Source organism: Helianthus annuus, chromosome 8, assembly GCF_002127325.2.
Source record: "Helianthus annuus cultivar XRQ/B chromosome 8, HanXRQr2.0-SUNRISE, whole genome shotgun sequence".
NCBI classification, from domain to species: Eukaryota; Viridiplantae; Streptophyta; class Magnoliopsida; order Asterales; family Asteraceae; genus Helianthus; species Helianthus annuus.
In genome coordinates, this window is record NC_035440.2 from 90691158 (window position 1) to 90714271 (window position 23114).

The 23114-nt window shown below is 38.0% G+C and overlaps 1 protein-coding gene across 1 annotated transcript; it reads right to left on the reverse strand.

Annotated features, from left to right (window-relative positions):
• Positions 1-1289: 1289 nt before the first annotated feature.
• LOC110873435 lies at positions 1290-18885 on the reverse strand. The gene is made up of 3 exons (XM_022122359.2): positions 17946-18885; positions 17627-17697; positions 1290-1526 (listed from the first exon to the last, which is right to left on the reverse strand). Exons 1-3 carry the CDS (start codon positions 18883-18885, stop codon positions 1290-1292), a joined length of 1248 nt encoding a protein of 415 aa, XP_021978051.2.
• Positions 18886-23114: the final 4229 nt, after the last annotated feature.

The window sequence follows — 23114 nt, forward strand, 5'->3', positions numbered from 1 at the left end:
ACCACATACATCTGAGTGTATGAGTCCTAGTAGATCACTGGCTCGTTCACCAACATGGGTGAAGGGATCCTTGGTGAGTTTGCCAGCTAAGCAAGACTCGCAATCATCAAATGAGTCCGTTCCGGTGGATTCAAGAATCCCCTCAGATTGGAGCCATTTTACGCGTGCCTTGCTTATATGGCCAAGTCTACAATGCCATAGGAATGAATCACTAGCACCATTTTTCTGACATTTAGAAAGGTGATATATGTTACTGCTAGGCTGAACATTAATTTCATAGATACCATTTCGAGGTTTAGCCTCAAAATAGTAAATACCATTTAGATAAGCAGAAATAGCAACACCATTAAAAACATATCTAAATCCTTGTTCAAAAAGCAACGAAACTGAAATGATGTTCCTGGTTAAACCAGGTGCATAAAGATAGTTGTTCAAAACAACAACAAGACCAGAAGGACATGTAAGATTAAATGTGCCAGTTGCCAGAACTGGGACTCCTTTCCCATCGCCAACAATGAGCTCCATGTCTCCCGGCTTCAGTTTCTTCCACTTCTCAGGCTCCTACAAGACATTAATGATGTGATAACCACACCCGGTATCAAATACCCATGTGTTGCTTGAAACAGTGAAAAGTTCGATAACATATATTAGAATACCTGAAAAAGTGCCTTCTCCATTAGCCTTATTCACTTTGAGCTTGGCAAGATACTCAGGGCAGTTACGTTTCCAGTACCCCATCTTGTTACACTCATAGCATTGCCGCTCTTCTGGAAGAGGGGCTTTCACATCTTGCTTGCTTTTGTTGGTGGCAGGTTTGGCAGCAACAGGAGCCTTTCCTTTGTTTTTGCTGTTATAACTTTTCTCTTTGTTTTGGGCTTTTTAACACCACCAGATCGAACCATTAACACTTGGCTTACTTTGTTGGAAATGTTCATCTCTGCCATTTTGAGCATCCCATGTAGCTCTGGCACTGTCTTTACCCAGTCATTCATGTTAAAGTTCATAACAAATTGATCATAGTGACTGGAAAGAGAGTTGAGAATGAAGTCAACAACCATCTCATCTTGGAGAGGATAACCAAGTTTGTTTAGTTGGTCGATGTAGCCTTTCATCTTGAGGACATGAGCACTAACTGAGGAACCCTCTTGCATTTTACAGCTTATGAGCTGTTTCATGGTGTCATAGCGTTCCTAACGGGCTTGTTTCTGAAACATGCCCTTGAGTTGTTCAATCATGTCGAAGGCATTCATGTCTTCCATATTCTTCTGAAGATCTGGAGACATGGTGGCTTACATGAGGCAAGCAACTTCCATGGCATCTTCTTTATGTTTGTCGAAAGCCTTCTTCGCAACCACAGTGTTGTTCTCGAGTGCGGTTGGGATCGGGGTTTCCAAAACATAAAGCCTTTTTGCCATCTTGAGAACGATTCTCAAGTTGCGGTGCCACTCAAGAAAATTGGTGTTATTCAGTTTGTCTTTCTCAAGTATGGACTTGAGAGCAAAAGAGGAGTTGTTTTCAGATGACATCTGTTTAAGCAAACAATTATTTAATTAGTATTTTTAATGTATTTCCTTATTTAGTGAGGTGAGATAATAAGGAACGAGAATCCGGTTAGAAGCTCTTTCTAAAGGCAGCTGGGGCATGCAACATTAGCAAGAGGTTCAAGCGGACTGACAGCGATTCTCAATTGTGAGAAAAGCACAACTCCCGGGGTTTATGAGGCTGCGAAGACAACCTTTGTCCTTGCATTGATACGTTTGGCCTCATCTATGCCACTTTTGTTCTCGAGACGGCTGGGGCATGCAACATGAGAAGAAAAGTAATAGTCGTCCTAAAACGTTCACATGTGGAAGGGCCGGATGTGTCAACGGAACCCTTGCACCTTAGAAGGATAAACTAGACACCAAGTGTCGTGCTGTGGCTCCAACACTGATGGTTCACATTATGCCCCAAGTGTTACTAGTAGTAGGATGGCATAGACCATTGATTTTAATTTTTACCAAATAGGGTCGTTATAGTCGGTTTTAATCTAAATATTAAATTTACGACATAACCAAAAGGACCCTTTCGCCTCTCGGGACAATTAGTTTTAGATAACCTATAAAACTAAGTTTGTCGCGACTTGGAATAACCAATTAAAGTTAATAGTGAAAACTATTAAGTTTATGAGTTTTAAAGATGTGAGAAAAAAAAAACATGTTATAAAACTCTAGTGGTTAGAAAATATGCAAGTTGCTAGAACTTGCTTTTTTCCGATTTCATTTTTAAAAAAAAAAATTTAAGAATACGTTTTGGTATTAGGTTGGAGTGTCACAACATTTATCAAAGGGCAACCATAATAGCAAAAATGAATATGTAAATCATATGGGCATGAATATGATCTTGCTAGAGCCAAGTAGCAAGATCAAAGGGGTTACGGTCACAAAACACAAAACAACCACAAGGATGGACTTGAGTGCATCTTGTTGTCTTGAGCGACTCCCGCTAACTCCAAGACTCCTCTTGGCATTCGGTTTTGCTTCGGGTCTTCGGTTAACAATATTTAATAAGTAAATATAACAAAGACAAAGAACCTTATCTATTACAACTTTGAACCACAAAGCGTGCCAAAACTATAAACTAATCTATTACAACTTTGAGCCGCAAAACTGGCCAAAACCATAAGCAAAACCAAATATAAACACAACCACGAGGTCGGGCCTGATTTACATATTCAACATAACCAAAAGTATGTCGGACAATTTTTGGTCAACAAAATACTAACAACTAAAATATGACCATATATATATATAGCCCAAAGATAAAAATAAATCAAAAACTTTAGACTTTTAAAGTTTGTGATTTATTATTCCGGTGAAAAAGACCGGTTTCGATTTGCATGTGGTGAGCATCGGCTCTGATACCACTAAAGGATATCCGTGGTATAATTTTACTTTTATTTTATGAACCCTGTTCATATTAAATATGTGTTTATTTTGTCACAAAGATTTAGTCAAAACATTTTTGACAAATAAGAATGCATGTAGAAATAGGTTATTCAAAATAAACTTTAACTAGTTAAAAACATATACACATTTTAGGCAACGGAAGCGAATGTAGCAAAATAACACGAACATTTTATACCAAGGAGCACCCGTAATGGAACAAGATCACCAACATGCAAACACGAAATAGAACATCAACCATAGGGGGTTTAGATATACCTTCGGTTAGTGAATAACCGGTTGAGACACCGAAGTTCAACGAACGAGTGCTAGTTACATGAACGAGAGATACGCGAATGGGTCGAGTAGCGACGGAGGTGGCCGGGGTCTGGCGGCGGCGGCAGCCGGCGAGCTCTTGGCCGGTTGGGGTCTTGGTCGGTTTTGGGGTTATGGGTTTAGAGAGAGTTTTGTTAAATTCTTGTGTTCTTTTCTCAAAACAAGACCCACATTTATATAGGCCATGGACAACTTGTATGCTCGCCAAGTGTCAAGACATGCAAAATTGCATGTGTTTTGATTGGCCACAAGTTAGGTGGATGACAAGTGGTGAGAAGATTCCTTGCATGTAATTCCATTGGCTGAAATCTAGGTGCTCGCCAAATGGCGATGCAAGAGAATTCTTGTCCCACCCGATTTACGAACCCGTCTCTCAGTTCAATACCCGCGTATCATTCGTAGTTACCAGTTAAATCAGTTAAGTGGATTTTAGTTCATTGACCACGGTGTAACTCTTACGGGTCAAGACCCGGTCGGCAGCGTTGACTTATCAAATCGGACATAAATATCCAACAGTTACTGTCCCTTCTGTCACAGCCCCCGATCCATATCTCCCGGGAACGGGCGGCCGTGAGCCAGTTTCGGTGGTATCACATTTATTTATCCAATTTGGCAGCGGAAATTTTCATCAGGACCGTAGTTAGGAAATATTTTAATCAGAGTAAACCACCATGTTTTATAACATTAAACATATGGGTAAAACCAAGTTTTCAATACACACGTTTCATAGGAATAAATCCTATTTATTTGAATGAAAACATCCATTTTATTATTAGGTAACTTTATTGCCACTTTTCCAAGCCTCCAGTGCTGTCCAGCTGGCTTCTATTTGGCTTTCACATTTTGTTACCTGAAACGCGTTTTAAAAACATTTTGTCAGTGGGAAATACTGGTGAGTGATTCCCAGTTTAATCAAGTTTAAGTAAAAACCAATTTGCAGTATTGAGGGCACATCCGCAATTACATTTGTATCCAATACATCACAATTAACATCAGTGGTACGGTCATACTCAACTTATGGGATGTTACCACGCCAGTAACCAATTTTGTATACAAAACCCCAACATACCCACTATAATTGTATTCTTTACAAATACTCAATAACTGCTTTGTATATATTTAATTAAGTGAGGTTTTGTAAAAACAGTAAACAAAAAGGTTTACAAAAAGTGAATCAACTCACATTGCTGTTTTAGGTTTTTCGTAAGGGTTTCCTGGAGATAATCTATAAATTACACAAATGCACGTGTGTTAGTATAATAACCCATTTTAACATTAGTAATACCCTCCCCGAGACGGCATTCCAACGACTACATCGGGCAGAACCACGACAGCCGTTACGGAACCCTAGATCAATCGGGCAGCGTATCTAATACGTCTCCAGGGGTTACAATACTTACATCGTAGCAGAACCTCGCTATTTTAGGGGGTATAATGCCCGGGTATAGTAACGCCACTACAGAAATTAAGAAAGAAAGAAAGGAAATGAACGACGGAAACTGAAAGCCCGTTGCCTTCTTATATAGGGCTGTAATCACGTCTCCACGCGGCCCGCGTAAAGAACAGGCCAACCCTTACGCGGCCCGCATCAACCTGGGTCAACGGCGTAGCTTGGTCCGGTCACCATATAGGCTCGACACGCATCGGACACGTGGCCGCACCGGGCTATGCCACAATTCTGGACACTCGCGGCCCGCTTTAACTTAACCAAACTTGTACGCGGCCCGCATGAACTTATGATTTAAGAGAAGTCTGGTTACACCCTTGCGCGGCCCGCATTATATTGAGGTGAGGTCCCATGCGGCCCGCCTCAACTTAATTTTTATTGTTTTTAATTTACTTTATATATATATAATCTATTTTGGGCTCGGTTTTCACATACGGGGTGCATATAAAGACATATTGATATATTTAAAGATATATTAGGGTGTCGGAAATATTATGAGGATGTCGGTTTTACCGAGGGTTGTTATATCCTCCCCACCTTGTTTTAGAGCTCGTCCTCGAGATCTACTGGAACAAGTGTGGATATTTCTTTTGCATTTCTGATTCAAGTTCCCATGTGTATTCAGGTCCTCTTTTAGAGCCCCACTTTACTTTGACCAGAACTAATCTCTTATGCTTGAGATTCTTAATTTTTCTATCTTCAATCTGTAGAGGCTTCTCTACAAATTTGAGTTGTTCATTAACCTCTATATCTTTGAGAGGTACTACGAGTGATTCATCAGCTAAACACTTTTTGAGATTAGATACATGAAACACATCATGTATTCTGCCATTTCCTCTGGCAGTTGTAGCTGATAGGCTACCGGTCCTACTCTTTCAAGAATTTTGAAAGGTCCAATATACCTGGGACTTAGCTTTCCTCTTTTGATGAATCTTACCACTCCTTTCCAGGGAGAGACTTTCAATAATACTTTATCTCCTATTTGAAATTCTAATGGTTTGCGTCTGTTATCGGCATAACTCTTTTGTCGATCACGTGCTGTTTTCAGTCGTTCCTTGACTTGAATAATTTTATCAGTTGTTTCCTGTACTATCTCGGGTCCAGATAATTGTTTTTCCCCAATTTCTGCCCAACAGACTGGGGTTCTGCACTTTCGTCCATAAAGTGCTTCGAATGGTGCAGCATTGATACTTGTGTGATAACTGTTATTATAAGAAAATTCTATTAAAGGTAAGTGTTCGTCCCAGTTACCTCCAAAATCAATTACACAAGCTCTAAGCATGTCCTCCATTGTCTGAATTGTCCTTTCGCTTTGTCCGTCCGTTTGAGGATGATAAGCTGTGCTTAGATTTAACCTGGTTCCCATTGCTTTTTGGAAACTTGACCAAAAATGAGCAGTAAAACGGCTATCTCTCTCGGAAACAATTGATAAAGGAATGCCATGTAAAGAAACGATTTCATTTACATATAATTTGGCTAATTGTTCCATACTAAAGGTTTCCTTCATTGATAAGAAATGAGCTGACTTGGTTAACCTATCTACAATCACCCAGATTGTATCATTACCTTTCCTTGTTTTAGGTAATTTGGTAACAAAATCCATTGTTATCAATTCCCATTTCCAAACTGGTATTTCTAATTGTTGTAACAAACCTGAGGGTTTCTGATTTTCAGCTTTAACTTGTGAGCAAGTTAAACATTTAGAAACATAAGCTGCTACATCCTTTTTCATTCCTATCCACCAGAAATTTTTCCTTAAATCCTGGTACATTTTATCACTTCCTGGATACATCGTATATTTAGACTTATGGGCTTCTTCTAATATACGGTGACGTAAATTTCCTAATTTAGGTATCCACATTCTCTTTTTATGGAACCTCCAAATTCCATCTGTTCCTTGTTCTAATTCCTTAATCATTCCCTTTAATTTTTCAGTATCCTCCTTGATTACTGATTCTTGTGCTTTTCTAATCTGATTGTTTAAATCTACTTGTAGATTTAATTTAAGAGAATGTACCCTTTTTGGCTTTTCGTGATACTTTCGACTTAAAGCATCAGCCACCACATTGGCTTTTCCTGCATGATACTAGATATCACAATCATAATCACTAAGCAACTCCATCCAACGTCTCTGTCTCATATTCAATTCTTTTTGCCCGAAGACATATCTTAAACTCTTATGATCCGTGAATATGGTAAACTTACTACCATATAGATAATGTCTCCAAATATTAAGGGCAAAAATTATGGCTCCTAATTCCAAATCATGGGTCGAATAATTTTCTTCATGACTCTTAAGCTGTCTAGATGCATAAGCTATAACCTTTTGACGTTGCATTAATACGCATCCATAACCTAACTTAGAAGCATCACAAAAGACTACAAAGTCTTCAGTTCCTTCTGGTAACGCTAGTATCGGTGTATGGGTTAATCTTTGCTTAAGAATTCTAAAGGCTTCTTCTTGTTTTGGTCCCCATTCAAACTTAACAGATTTACAGGTTAACTTAGTTAAAGGGATGGCTATTCTAGAAAAATCTCGGATAAATCTTCTATAATAACCGGCCAATCCTAAGAAACTTCTAACTTCAGTTGGTGATTCTGGGGTTTTCCATTTGGTAATCGCCTCGATTTTCGTTGGATCTACATGAATTCCTTCATGGTTAACTAAATGTCCGAGGAATTGTACTTGTTTTAACCAAAACTCACACTTTGAAAACTTAGCATAAAGCTTCTCTTTTCTCAATAAACTTAAAAGTAAGTGCAAGTGCTTTGCATGCTCATCTTTACTTTTAGAGTAAATTAGAATATCATCTATGAAGACAATTATGAATTTATCCAAATATGGCTTACATATTCGGTTCATCATGTCCATAAATGCGGCTGGGGCATTGGTTAAACCAAATGGCATGACAGTAAATTCATAATGACCATACCTTGTTCTGAATGCGGTTTTAGGAATATCCTCTTCCTGTACCTTTAATTGATGATATCCTGATCTTAAATCGATCTTAGAGAAAAATCGAGCTCCTTGAAGTTGATCAAACAAATCATCGATCCTCGGTAATGGGTACCGATTTTTAATCGTGACTTTGTTCAATTCACGGTAGTCAATGCACATACGCATTGATCCGTCCTTCTTTTTAACAAATAAAATCGGTGCTCCCCATGGCGATGAGCTTGGCTGTATAAATCCTTTCTCCAACAATTCGTCTAATTGTTTCTTCAGTTCTTGCATTTCAGCGGGTGCCAAACGGTAAGGTGCTTTGGCAATCGGTGTTGTCCCTGGTAATAGGTGAATTCTGAATTCAACTTCCCTGTCTGGTGGTAGTCCTGGCAATTCTTCTGGAAAGACATCTGAAAATTGGGACACTACTGGAATGTCTTTTAACTCTTTTCCTTTAGTGTTAGTGATTATAGAAATAAAATACACTATAGATCCTTTCCTTATATAACTTGCAGTTTTCATCACAGAGATGAATTTAGTGGATCTAGATGGCTTATCTCCTTTAATTGTGATCTTTTCACCTCTTGGTGATTTTATTTGTATTGACTTTTGATCACATAAGATATTTGCTTTATTGGCTATTAACCAATCCATTCCTAATACGACATCAAATCCTACCAGATTCATTGGGTAAAGGTTTGCAATAAACTTTTGATTAAAAATTTCTATTCTTGCTCCCTGCAAGATTTCAGAAATTCTAACGGTTTCTCCATTTGCGGTTTCTACTAGACATTCTTGTGGTAGTTTAGTTAATGATTGATTTAGGAGTTTGCAAAATGAAGTATTAATAAAACTTTGGTTGGCACCAGAGTCAAATAATACTTTAGCAAAAATATCATTAACTAAAAACGTACCAGCAATGACGTCCGGAATTAGTCTAGCTTCGTCTGCAGTTAGCACGAATGCTCTAGCATTTTTAGGATTTTTGTTGGTTGCAGTTGGAGCCAATTTCGGACAGTTTGTCCTAATGTGACCTTTTTCTCCACAATTGAAACACATTCCATTACTGGATTTCTTCTTGCAATTCTCTTCCTTGTGTCCTTGGGCCTTGCAAAAATTACAGTAAGTAGAGCATCTTCCAGAATGCTTCTTTCTGCAGGCTTTGCAGTATGGTGCAGAGGTAGAACCTACATTCCTACGATTGGAATTCCCAGAACGGAATTCTTGAGTAAGCCTTTGGGTTAGGTTTCTCCTCTGGTCTTCTTCTCTAGTACGGATTAACTCATCTGTCAAGGTATTGGCTAGTTCTACAGCTTCCTCTATGGTTTGGGGTCTAGCTGCCTTGACTACATGTCTAATCTCTCCAATTAATCCCCAGATATAACGGGAGATTAATACCGGTTCGGGTGATGCAAGGGTAGGTACTATTCTAGCATATTCAAAGAATGTGGTAGTGTAACCCTTACTGTCTACCCCGGTCATTCTAAGATTTAGAAACTTATTTGCTATCTGTTCCTTTTCATTGGGAGGGCAGAATTTCCTTTCTACCATATTTTTAAATTCCTCCCATTCCATGTTATAAATCCTATCACTTCCTCTTGACTGGAGGATAGTGTTCCACCATTCTAAGGCTGCGTTTTTAAACAGATTTGAAGCAAACATTATCTTATCTTCTTCAGCACATTTGCTTATTTTTAAAACAGCCTCAGTTTTCTCTATCCAGCGTAGAGCTGCAATGGGTCCTTCATTGCCCGAGAATTCTATTGGTTTACAGGACCAGAATTCCTTGTAAGAACAACCATATGGCATGGTTCTTCTTCTTTTGGGAATGGGCGCTTGAAGTACGGGTCCATTGTTCACGCTGTTTTCCAGTTCACTTGGTCGTTTACTGCTATGCTTACTTTTATTATTCGCTTCTTGAACCGTTTGAATAATAAATGGCATTGCATCTATAATTCCTTGTGCCACTATATGTTGAACGGCACTATTATCCATTTGGTTTCCATTGTTATTGTTGTCCGGATTCTCATTAACCACGTTAATGTTACTCTGGTTATCGTTATTCAGATTATCCTGATTTTCCTCGTCGGCCATCTGAATTTTAAACAATTTACCAAATATTAATATCACAATTAATATTTGAATATAGCCAATCACATGTCACGCACTTTTAACCAAAAGCGTCGAGCATTGCGACTTTTACTCTATTTATATAGTATGCATCATTACACACTAGTACTGAAATTTAAATTACAATACCGGCTGAAATGTAAAGCTACACACATATATTATTTTATTATTATTATTATTACTGTTTTTACCATCACCTTCACTGATATGGATTCATCCAAAAATCCATATTACGCTCATCGTATTTCCATACGAGGCGTTCTCCCACCTGTCGCATACGATCACTGCTTTCTAAAATTTCCTCCCCAAAAGTCCTAAGTTCCTGGACATTTTCTGCACTCATTGGGGGTGCAGGTTCTAGGACTGGGTTTGGAAACTGAGGTACGGGTTCCTGATACGGAGGCATAGGGGCCTGGTACGGGTATGGATTCTCTAAAATTTCCCTAACATATGCATCACTAATGTTGTAGGGATCTTGAGGATCTAACCCTGGATAAGCTCCTAAGTTGGGCATTGGCACATTTTCCTGTATTGGGTTTTGTTGCACGTAGTCCCTAACATCGTCCCACCAGGGGTCGTAGTTGTTTGGGTCTAGAGGATCAGGTGCAGGTACCCTAGGTATCTCCTCCGGGTTGTAATCAGGCATTTCTATCTGATTTTCTATTTCCATGGGTTGGTCAGGATTTTGTGGTTGTGGTGCTAGCATTTGTTCCAGGTTTGGGTCAGCAGCAGTGGTTGCTAAAATATGGATATTAGCAATACCCCTATTGAGCATATCCTGATTATAAGCATCAGTTTCTCTTTTTGCTGCGGCTAACACTCGCTGTTCCTGCAACTTTTTCATTCTTTTCCTACGCTCGTGCGCTCCCCTACTGAACCATCCCCTCTTTTTCTTAGGAAATTGCTCTTCAGACTGAGCCTTAAACACAAAGATCCCTTCTTCTGTGTCAGCAGAATACCCTGAGAGGGCAGGCTGAGAAGAGGAGGTGCCTTCGCTCCTAGGCGAACCAGACAGTTGACGATAGGCGTCAGAAGGTCCTTGGTCGCTCATACTGTAAACTAACAAATAGTCAGATAACACATAGCAAGAAATACAATTATACACGTATTTCCATAATTTATTTCCTAACACTTTGAATTTTGATGTCAGCAGAACACTTCTGTGGCTGAATCAGTGGCATAGCTCTGATACCACCTTCTGTCACAGCCCCCGATCCATATCTCCCGGGAACGGGTGGCCGTGAGCCAGTTTCGGTGGTATCACATTTATTTATCCAATTTGGCAGCGGAAATTTTCATCAGGACCGTAGTTAGGAAATATTTTAATCAGAGTAAACCACCATGTTTTATAACATTAAACATATGGGTAAAACCCAAGTTTTCAATACACACGTTTCATAGGAATAAATCCTATTTATTTGAATAAAAACATCCATTTTATTATTAGGTAACTTTATTGCCACTTTTCCAAGCCTCCAGTGCTGTCCAGCTGGCTTCTATTTGGCTTTCACATTTTGTTACCTGAAACGCGTTTTAAAAACATTTTGTCAGTGGGAAATACTGGTGAGTGATTCCCAGTTTAATCAACTTTAAGTAAAAACCAATTTGCAGTATTGAGGGCACATCCGCAATTACATTTGTATCCAAGACATCACAATTAACATCAGTGGTACGGTCATACTCAACTTATGGGATGTTACCACGCCAGTAACCAATTTTGTATACAAAACCCCAACATACCCACTATAATTGTATTCTTTACAAATACTCAATAACTGTTTTGTATATATTTAATTAAGTGAGGTTTTGTAAAAACAGTAAACAAAAAGGTTTACAAAAAGTGAATCAACTCACATTGCTGTTTTAGGTTTTTCGTAAGGGTTTCTTGGAGATAATCTATAAATTACACAAATGCACGTGTGTTAGTATAATAACCCATTTTAACATTAGTAATACCCTCCCCGAGACGGCATTCCAACGACTACGTCGGGCAGAACCACGACAGCCGTTACGGAACCCTAGATCAATCGGGCAGCGTATCTAATACGTCTCCAGGGGTTACAATACTTACATCGTAGCAGAACCTCGCTATTTTAGGGGGTATAATGCCCGGGTATAGTAACGCCACTACAGAAATTAAGAAAGAAAGAAAGGAAATGAACGACGGAAACTGAAAGCCCGTTGCCTTCTTATATAGGGCTGTAATCACGTCTCCACGCAGCCCGCGTAAAGAACAGGCCAACCCTTACGCGGCCCGCATCAACCTGGGTCAACGGCGTAGCTTGGTCCGGTCACCATATAGGCTCGACACGCATCGGACACGTGGCCGCACCGGGCTATGCCACAATTCTGGACACTCGCGGCCCGCTTTAACTTAACCAAACTTGTACGCGGCCCGCATGAAATTATGATTTAAGAGAAGTCTGGTTACACCCTTGCGCGGCCCGCGTTATATTGAGGTGAGGTCCCATGCGGCCCGCCTCAACTTAATTTTTATTGTTTTTAATTTACTTTATATATATATAATCTATTTTGGGCTCGGTTTTCACATACGGGGTGCATATAAAGACATATTGATATATTTAAAGATATATTAGGGTGTCGGAAATATTATGAGGATGTCGGTTTTACCGAGGGTTGTTATAGTTACCCCATCCTCAACCTACAATTTGAACCTGGATGGAAACAAAGGATCGACTAGTGCATTGCAATAACGATGTTTATTTAATAGTAGCTAGGTTAAGTTAACAGTAACTACTAGGAACTTGATGATCATGGTGTTAAAAGTAAGTAACTTTTACTAAGATCATTCGGTATGTAAGAAGTTACAATTGATGGTTGATTTAAAATACGAGTAGTATGGTATGATTTAGATTAATTATTGTGGGTCAAGTTTTTCTAGAAAGGCTTCTAACTGTAAGAAGGATTTATAGAGTGACAAGTGTCCAATAACCTAATACTAAACCCACTAGATCACCACCAAAAACCTAAACACCCACCCCACCCCACCCCACCACCTCCCAAAAACCTAACCCTCCCCCTCCCACCATCCAAAACCTAAACCCCCCAACCCCTCCCCCCCCCCCCCAAAAAAAAAAAAATAAAATAAAATAAAATAAAAACTAACCCCCCACCCCCACCACAGTGTATGGGTCAATGATTTGCAAGTTACTTACAAGTTACGTGTGATACAAGCAATTTATGTGTTATTGTGTATGTACAAGTTGATGTATTTGTTTAACTATTTTATAATTAGTTACTAGTTATACTTTACCCCCTTATAGAAAAACTAACCCTCCTCCTAATTTTTAAACGGTCATAACTTTTTGGTACGTTAATTTTTTTTTTTTTAAATTACACCGTATAAATGAGTATTTTATTCTCTTTAAATTGAGTATAGTATTGCTATAGTTTTTATATTAAAAAATTGTATGTTACGTGATTAACAGTGTATAAGGGTGAGTAATAACTAAATTGTTAATCGAAACCGAACTGAAATCAACAAAAAACTGAATTAACCGAAAACTGATTAACCGAAACCCGAATTAACCAGAAACGGTTATCAATTTTTTTGTACCCTCATTTAACCAAAATTAACTAAATCGAACCATTCATATTTTCATATATTTCTAGCTTTATATTCAGTTCATATATTTCATATTTATACCCCCATTTTATATATTTATACCTCTATTTTATGTACATATACATCAATTTCATGTATTTATACTTAATTTCATGTATTTCTAATAAAAAATTTTAGCCTAAGTTTGGTTTTGGCTATTAACCGAAATTAAATGATTCAAACCAAAACCCGTCAATCTAACTGAATAACCCAAACCGATTAACTGAAAACGGATTGGCTAATAAAATAGACTAATTGATGACCTCGATTTTGGTTGAGGATAATAATCTAACCAACCGAACAATACAAACCGTGGCAATGTCTGTGTTTCCTGCCACATCATGCGCGCACCTATTGGTTATTAACCAAAATCGGTTATCCGTGAGCGATAACTAAATCGTTAACCTAAACCAAACCGAAAACAGACGTTACCGAACCGAAATCAACCAAAAATTGAATTAACTGAAAACCGAATTAACCAAAAATCGGCTATCAATTATTTTATACTCTCGTTTAACCAAAATTAGCTGAACCGAACCGAATCATTCATACATTCATATATTTCTAGCTTTTATACCTACGGTTCATACATTTCATATTTTATATCTCCATTTCATATATTTATACTTTCAATTCATGTATTTATACCTCAATTCCATATATTTCTAAGCAAAAGTTTTAGCCCAAGTTTGGTTTTTATCAACTAAAATTAAATAAACCAAACAAAAAACCGTCAATCTAAAAGAATAAACCGAAGTGATTAACCGAATACCGATTGGTTAATAAAAATACACTAACCGATGACTTTGGTTTCAGCTTCGGTTGAGGATTATAACGGAACTGACCGAACCATGCACAACACAATGAAATGGATTACCCGAACCATGCTACAATAAATCTTATATGAATAAGAAAACTACCAGAAACAAGTATCGCAATACGATGTGTCGCTCCTACCACATCGCACGGACATCACGCTAGTAATTATATGAGATGTAAATAAAACAAGTTCGGATTTACTGTAAAATGGGCTTAAGGCCACATTATAGAGTATCGGTACAGTACTACAGTGAAACATTAAGTTCTTAAAATGTTACATTCAATTACTTAATCATAGTATAGACTATAGAGTGACTGAACTTTAAAATGGGCTTAAGACCACATTATTGGGCCTACACTTAAGATCTGGGTTACATTTCCTACATGAAAACAAAGTACCGTATCCTAGTGGTGCACAAATCGGGTTGTCTAAATACCCGGTTCCGGGTATGGAACCGGGTTCGAGTACGATCGGGTTCTACAAATCGGGTATTGGCAATACCCGGGTCGGGTCCGGGTCCGAGTTTTATATAAAAAATGTATACCCTATATACCCGGGTTCGGGTAGGGTTCGGGTCGAGTTTTCTAATACCCGGGTATTATAATACCCTATTTTCGGGTTCGGGTAGGGTCGGGTATGGATCGGTTTGTGTTCGGGTTTGGTGCAGGTATGCGTTGGGTATTCATTTTTTTGGATAAATCATAGAAATATAAAATGGAAAACATTTTTATTTCATAAAACATAGAAGTACATGACACCTAAATAATCATTGAACCGGATCGAATAAGATGATGAACATAGATAGCTTCGAATAACTTGATCATCTTCGTTTATTTTTCGTCATCAAAGACCCCTTTTATAGGGTATAGAGATGCAATGTAAACCAAACAAATGATCATAATACACTTTCTAACGGCTATATAGCCGTTACCAAGGGATAAAACTCGAAAAAACACAAAAAAAAAACGAAAAAACCTAAACAGGGTATTGGGAAACCCGGACCGGGTATTGAAAAAACCTGGTTCCGGGTTCGGGGTTTATAACAGAAATGCATACCCAATCCCTACTCTATGAGTAGGGTCGGGTTCGGGTATAAAAAACCCGGGTTTTATAATACCCGGTTCCGGGTTTTATTTTCGGTTCCGGATCCGGGTTCGGGTTTTTTGTGCACCACTACCGTATCCCAAGTGAAATCAGCCTATGAATATTTGCTTATTAATTTTCCCCATTTTTTCTCATTAATTAATAAAAAATGAAAACATATCTCATTAATTAATTAATATTAATTAATAAAAACATGATTCCAAACATAAATAGTGATTAAGTTCTATATCTTTTTTTTGGTAAAATCAGAACTTTTAATACTTTCTTCATATATATTTTGTCTTTATTACAAAAAGATTATATTAACCTAAATCTAACGACTCTAATGATACATTATACATAATGGACCATCCCTAATAACTCATAGGTTGATACGTCCCGGTCAAGTAAATGACAAGGAGCAACACAAAACTTGGAACGTATAAATACGCGTGGTGATGCATGAGAATCAATACGCAGTGCAAAGAAAAAAGACACGTTAGAAAAAGAATGCGTACGAATCTGTAACATGGTATTGGAAATGGAATCTGTAACGAGTGCTTGCGGTGCATCAATTTACTTCGCGGAAAGATAAATGGGTATGAAGAGGATACGATTCAAACAAAGTATCGGTGTAACCAATATAAGTTACTATACAAAGGTATTTCCGCGGGTACCACATATAGTTTTGAAAAGCCTAAATGGGTTCCAACCAAGTGTAGGAGGGCTAAGATGGATCGACTTCCAACCTTGGTGGTTTTAATAAAGAAATATTCAGGTAAACTCCCAATTATACCCTCTTTGTGGTGATGATATGGAGACTACGGCTCACTTGTTTACTTCATGTTACATCGCAAAGGTTAGTAGTTGGTGCAAGATAAATCAAAATTTTGCCTTTTCAGTTAGAGATTTATTCAGTCGGTGTTTGAGTGATAATATAGAAAGGGAAGCAATACATGGATTACATGATATCATTCTGATCGCTTGTTTGAGCATATGGAAAGCCGTAAATAAGGCCCAATTTTCCGATAAAATAGCGAATGCGGAATCAATAATGGGGATATAAATTCTCTTGGGTTTTTATAGTACAAATCTATAAATCTCTCTTTTGAAAAGATTGGTGTCGTTTTAATATGTTGTATAATAATGGTATAATTATGTTTCTTTTTGTTGTTGCCTTGTTGGGCCTGTTTTTGAATAAAATTTGCCTCTAGTTAATGTATCACATGTTTTGATAAATGTTTTGACCGGTTATTTAATGTACATTTATATCAGTTGTTTGTTTCTAACATATTTGAAATTACTCATTATTCATAAATAAATATACTAGAAAAGCCACCTATATTGTAACTGCTTTGTAAGTGTCACTCACCAATTATTACAAAATGTATTATCAACCCTTTATTTTGGAGATGATGATATATGAAGATACGTTGGTGTCGAGTTTGGTAACGTGTGAATTCGAAGGCTTCATAAACATGTAAGGAGTGGTCTTGGCACCCATTAAGCTAGGGCGAATCAAGACCTTTTTCGATACAGAAAGCCTAACATATGGAAGACTAGATCGCGCGTTACATTCAAGGTTGGCATACAAGTTCTTTTGGAATGGATAGTATGTTAGATGTTTGAAAAAAAACATCCTAAAACTTGGACCTTTGGATTGGCCTATGGATTGGCCTCTGCATGTTACTTTAAACAAGTTGTTTGTCAGTGTTGTTTTTTGTCTTCTGGCCAGCATTGTTTTCGATACGACACTCAAAGTAAGACATTCGTCGCGTGTGGACCCCGAGAGGCGGTCCATTACTTCAAACATATGCCTTGTTTGTATGGTTTAGGGTGCATAGTCGCCAATGATAGTATCTAATGTTGTTTTGTTCTCTAGGTCTCAAAATGATCAAGATTCAAGAGGAGGTGATAATACTACATTTTACCTAACTAAAAAAACCTAATTGAGCTAAGATGAGTTCATATGTATCTACAAAATAACACATCATCATCATCATCAACATCATACTCACTAAATCCCACCAATAGCAAATCTAAGTTAGGGTCTGAGGAGAGTAGATGTAGACAGTCTTACCTCTACCTCGTAGGAATAAAGAGGCTGCTTCCAGTGAGACCCCCGGCTCGATTGTAGTTTTGTATCAAGCCTTGAACGTAAGACACATAACACTCAAACAATCGGGACAGAGACTGATTGGTGCATGTACCCCCCGTGTCTTTCAGCTATCAACGTCACCACATGATGCATGATTAACCATCCACCGCTTTTAACGTTATTTTCACGAAATTAGTAAAATACCGTTAAAGTTAGTACCATTTCACTTTTGTCCCTCGACCGCCCACATATATATACATTATATGTGCACACCGCAAGCGGGACATTATCTACAAAATAACACAATTACACTAAAATTTCTAGGTTGATATTTTGATGGAAGTAATAGAGTAAGGGGCTGTTTCAGCTTTTAACAGGTTTTTAATCGTTCGGACATCTTATTGGCTTGTTAGACTGTTTGTTTCGTTATCAAATGTATAAAAAAAATTAAACTAAACATTGTTAGGAAAAAAATGTTGAAACTAAAACAATCATACTAAAAAATGATCACACAAATAAATCTAGGTTACATACTCACTCTCCAAAATTGGTTTAGTCCGAGTGCTCATCGCCACCGGGACCTCCGCCCTCCCGACAGCGGCGACCGCCAACGGAACACCGTGATCCGCCGCGACCGTCATTTTCTCAATCCTCTTAGTCCCCCTACACCACCTCACCCACAACACCAACACCACAACCAACGCTGCCAACAAAACCCCACCGGCCACCGACCCACCAACCCACCACCCCCTATTCCTCCCTCCCCTACCACCACCACCATCACCACCGGCAATCGGATACTCCGGCACATGCTCCGGCGCCGGCGCCGGAACCGGCGCCGGCGAACTCTCAACAACTATCCCAACATGCCCTTGTGTCACACAACTACAAACACTCCCATTCAACACATGATCAAACACAACCCCACCAAATAAATCAAAGAAAACACAAACCGGTGAATACCCATTTCCCAAAACCTTTAAAGTTTCAAACTTTATCACAATGGGGTCCTCCGGCGCCCGGAGATCCAACTCCGGCAACCCTTTCGCCGTCATATTATCCGCATTGTAACCCAACAAACCCACCACCGGCGTTAAATACAAAAACCCGGGTAAAGGGTAATAAACTTGTGACCAATTACCCAAATTATGATAGACCAAAATAACCCTCTTAACATAAGGATTTTCAACAATACCCTTTGGGATATTAAACTCTTTATACCCATTATACCCTCTTTTTCTTAAACTACCACTTCTTAACCTAAGGGCAGAAATGGTAATGCCGGTTAGATTAACCGGTACATTGCCGGTGTAAATGGTGCCGGTTTTGGACCGGTGATGGGGAAATGATTGGAATGCATGGTCTTGGAGGGTGGAATCAAGAAGTCTTGAGGAAAATGGGGTGGGTTGTGAGGGGAAAGATGGGATTTTGGTGAGGAAAAGTATGAGAATTGTGGAAAAAGATGGAAAAGAAAACATGGGTTTGAGTAAAAATGAGTTGTTTTTGGGTCTAAAGGTGCATCTCAAGACTCGTGAGTGAAGAGTAGGTGTGAGGACACGGAGAGCATAACGGTTGGTTTGTTCTTGAAATAAGTATGAAGTAGTAGTTTTTATTACTTTATGTCCATTTTTCTTTTATTACTTTTTGTTTCTTTTTCTCTTTTGGGGTTTTCCTTCTTTAGGTTTTGTTATTTTATGTTAAGTTTTAAGAGTATTTACATTCAATCCTCCAAATTATATTAAAGAGTTTTTATTTTAATGAAATGGTTGTAGCTGGTTGTAAGTAGAGAAGAGAGAAAATGTTACTGGTTATCTGTAAATTTGAGCAAACATTGTTCATTTTTTATAATTTTTTAATATATTTTGAAAGTGGTTGTGAATGGAAGAGAAAATAAAACACAATGATAAAAATATTAAAAAATATTATTTAATTGAAAAGAAGAGAGAAAAGATAATAATTATTAATGTAATATTGGGTAAAAAATGGGGAGATTTCAGATTTGTCATAAGTGGTATTCAATACCATGTTATAAGTGGTATTCAATACACAATAAGGAGTTAGGATTACAATATATATGGACTCTATAGATACACATTGACTACCTAGAGAATACATAAATTACAATGAGACAACATAAGTTAATTTAATCTAACAAAATTGAATGTGAAATGTGAATGCTCTAAACATTGTCATTTATATAGCTCCTTAACTTTTTAACAACTTTGTATGTAATTTTTACTCCCTAGAGTTTTACATGTTTTTTTTATGTATGTATCTGTATAAATATAACTTGGCTTACGTTTCGACGTATATATTTTCATGAGTTTCGCTGGGTCAAATATAATACGTTTTCGTCCTTATTTTTTTGTACGTTTTCAGCAGGGGCGGACCTAGGTTATGCCCAAGGTGGGCGGGCGCACCCCTTGAAAAAAAAATTTAGTGTATATTTTAGGCAAAAAACCCGACCGCACCCCTTGAAAATATGTTTGAGCCACTCATCCACACCCCCAGTAAATAATTCCTGGGTCCGCCACTGGTTTTCAGTTGACCACTTGGTGTTATAAATTTGTGTATTTGCTTTACGTTTCCCCCGGTTTTAGTCGTTCAGTTAGCACGGTTTTACGTCCCCTTCCCCCAACACACACACTGGTAGCATGTTTTACGCCCGACCCGCAACACGGAGGCTTAAGACTAGTTATTATTTAATGGAAATGGGATTTTAGAGGAAGATGTAAATAATATAGTTTAGGTTTTTAAGTAAGTGATATATATATTGTTCAGTTTCATTTTCGTTTTTGGTAAAATAATATTGTATTTTAATTGTTGTCGGATGCCTTTCTAAAAAAAATTGTTGTCGGATAACATATCTTGAAGGCGGCTGAAACATATTCGTTTTGTGTGTAAATTTTATTATGTTAATATGTTGTAAGAAAATAAGTTTTTCATTTTGATATTTAATTAAAACTACTAGAAAAAAGGTCACAATAATAAAGCTTAGTAACCAGTTACATGATGAAACTGTTATCTTTACTAAACAAAAGTAATAATAATCCTTAAAATTTTAAGCCGTGTTTCTATAATAAGTGTTTTAATATCCGATGTATATGGTGGATTGTTAGAGGTTTTTTGGGGCGCCCCTGCTGATTTGGTAGGGGTGTGCGTGTGTCTAATGAAGTTTATACTTTATAGTAACCGTTTTAAAGAATCTTCGCCCAACATTGACCTTTAGGTTTTCGCCAATATCGTCTGGGTTATTAAGTTTGTCAATTTATTTGTGTTTGGTCTATTAGCTTGTAAATAAATCGACAACATTAATAGTGGATTGGGATTTGGGATGGTTGTTTCGATCGATATATAGATAGAAACAGTGTCATTTATTTGCTACCATTTTTGCCAGATCGTACAATAAGCACGGATGATCAATCAATCTAAAGATACAAAATTATATGTTAGGGAAACTTAATAAAGATAAACTAATATATTTCTAAATATTCATATACATGCACCTTGTAGGATTTGAACCCTTATTACTTGATTAGAAGGGACACACGTTATACCTTTTGAGAACAGTAAAAAGTTTATGATTAGTTTCGAATATGTGGATTAATAAAAATTCCAAGATTAAAACTATCTAAAACCATGGATGGAGATCGCAGTCCCCATAGAGTAGCTGACAATCCCATTAGAGATAGTGACAATCCCTGTATGTAATGGAAACAATACATGACATAAGTCACCAATGTACAAGTAAAAAAAGGTTGTGGAAAACGGGGGGCATGCTAATTAGCATTATCATCTGGGTCATTGGACCGAGTCGGGGATCTCACTGGAAACAGTCTCTCTATTCCTATATGGTAGAGGTAAGACTGTCTACATCTTACCATCCTCAGACCTTACCTTAGCTTTGCTATTGATAGGATTTACCGAGTATGATGATGATGACCTGGGTCAGTGGGCGTGTCTAAACATGCTACATATCCCCTATGTGAGAGGAAAATAACTTTTTAATGACGGACTCCTCTCAAGTTTGTAAAAGGGGACGGGGTACGTTTACAACACCCTTTTAAAATGCACATCAACCCAATCCATTCCCTAATACTCTGCATATTATTACACTTTTTGCACCATCATGTTACATTCAGTTTAAATGATAGATTTTTTCACAAACATAATATATGTTAATAAAAAGGATTCAATAACATTGAATGATGAAGAAAGGTCCCCTTCCCATATGTTGGATATATCATGATCTGACAGTACTGAAATAATAAAAAGCCAACACCACCACCACCAGTCAACTTCCACCTCACTCACCTCCCAAATTTACTACACAAATACCCAATAATTCCACCAATACAACTTTAATCATTAAACAAATTACCACCCACCACACTATTATATATTTTACCTAACTTTTCCATTTTGCACATAATTCAAGATTTGACCATTAAAAAATTTTGATGGGCGGGTGACAAGTCTATGTGCTAATGAAGACTTCTCAGTTGAGGGAAAAAAAAGTTGAGTTAGCTAGATGCTAAGTAAGCAACAATCGTTCACCTTTTTTTAACGGAGCCTTCCGTGCGGCTCCACGCCCCCCTTTTGCCCCTTTTCTGACAGTGCCCCCTCTTTTCTCCTTGCTCACACCGGCAATTTGCCCCAAAACCACGCCACACCCCAACTGTAACGATGTTTGCACCTCAACCAGTGGTGATGTGGCACCAATGGCGCCCCATAACATGTGGCCTAAGCGTTTGATTCACTCTAGTATAACAATATCAGATTGAACCATCTTTCGATGTTTTCTACCTTTAACCTTCTTGAAGACTAGGGGTGCAAACGAGCCGAGCGGCTCCAGAAAAAGCTCAAAACGAGCCGAGCCTTATCGAGTCAGAGCTCGATCCTGGCATGTGAAGCTCGTCGAGCCTTAGTGTAATATTAGGTTTTATTAATAGTTAATAACATTTGCCCTTATTTAATGTTGTCTAGTAAACGAGTCGAGCCGAGCCGAGGTTATTTAAACTTGTTTACGAGCTAAGCCTGAACCTAAAAATAAGCTTGTTTAGTAAACTAGCCTGAGCCCGATCTTCACTTATTGAGCTCGCGCTTGGTTTTAAAATGCGCGCATAATGCGTGATGCGCTAATGAGAGCGCATCGCAACAGCTAATGCGAGGCGTTTACGTGATGCGAGAATATTGCGCGCATTTTGCATAATGCGCTCATCGCATAATGCGTTCTGATGCACGCAACATTGTTTCTTATGCTTTTTTCCAGATTTTATGAACTGTGTTCCGTTTTTTCTATAATTAACATCTTCGTATGCTTGATTTGAACCAAAAAACACAACTCTTACCTTCTAATTACGTCAGTTGTTTTACTTTAAGTATGTTTTTATAAGTTTTTATGTATAAATAATTTTTAACTATTTTTTTTTATAAAGAACGCATCACATACGTGATGCGCTCGCATCGCGCATCATGCATCAGATTTTTGGACTAAACGCATCGGAGCGCATCACGCAATTTAAAACCAAGAGCTCGCGAGCCTAAACAAGTTTATTATTTATATTATTTATAGATAATAAACAAGCCGGGCTTGGGCTCCGCTCGTTTGCACCCTATTGAAGACTACCTGCCCAACGTAACCCGGCAAGCTGCGACACGCTTGATCGGTTGATCCCATTGGTTAGCAAGCTATTAATTATTCTGG

Excerpts from the sequence above, each read along its gene's own strand:
- LOC110873435 (XM_022122359.2), bottom strand. The coding sequence starts at position 18,885 with ATGTTTTCTTTTCCATCTTTTTCCACAATTCTCATACTTTTCCTCACC. Across the intron at positions 17,698-17,945 it reads GACTAAACCAATTTTGGAGA|ATAATGTCCCGCTTGCGGTG; the intron begins GTGAGTATGTAA and ends GTTATTTTGTAG. Across the intron at positions 1,527-17,626 it reads CGAGGGACAAAAGTGAAATG|ATGTCATCTGAAAACAACTC; the intron begins GTACTAACTTTA and ends TTGCTTAAACAG.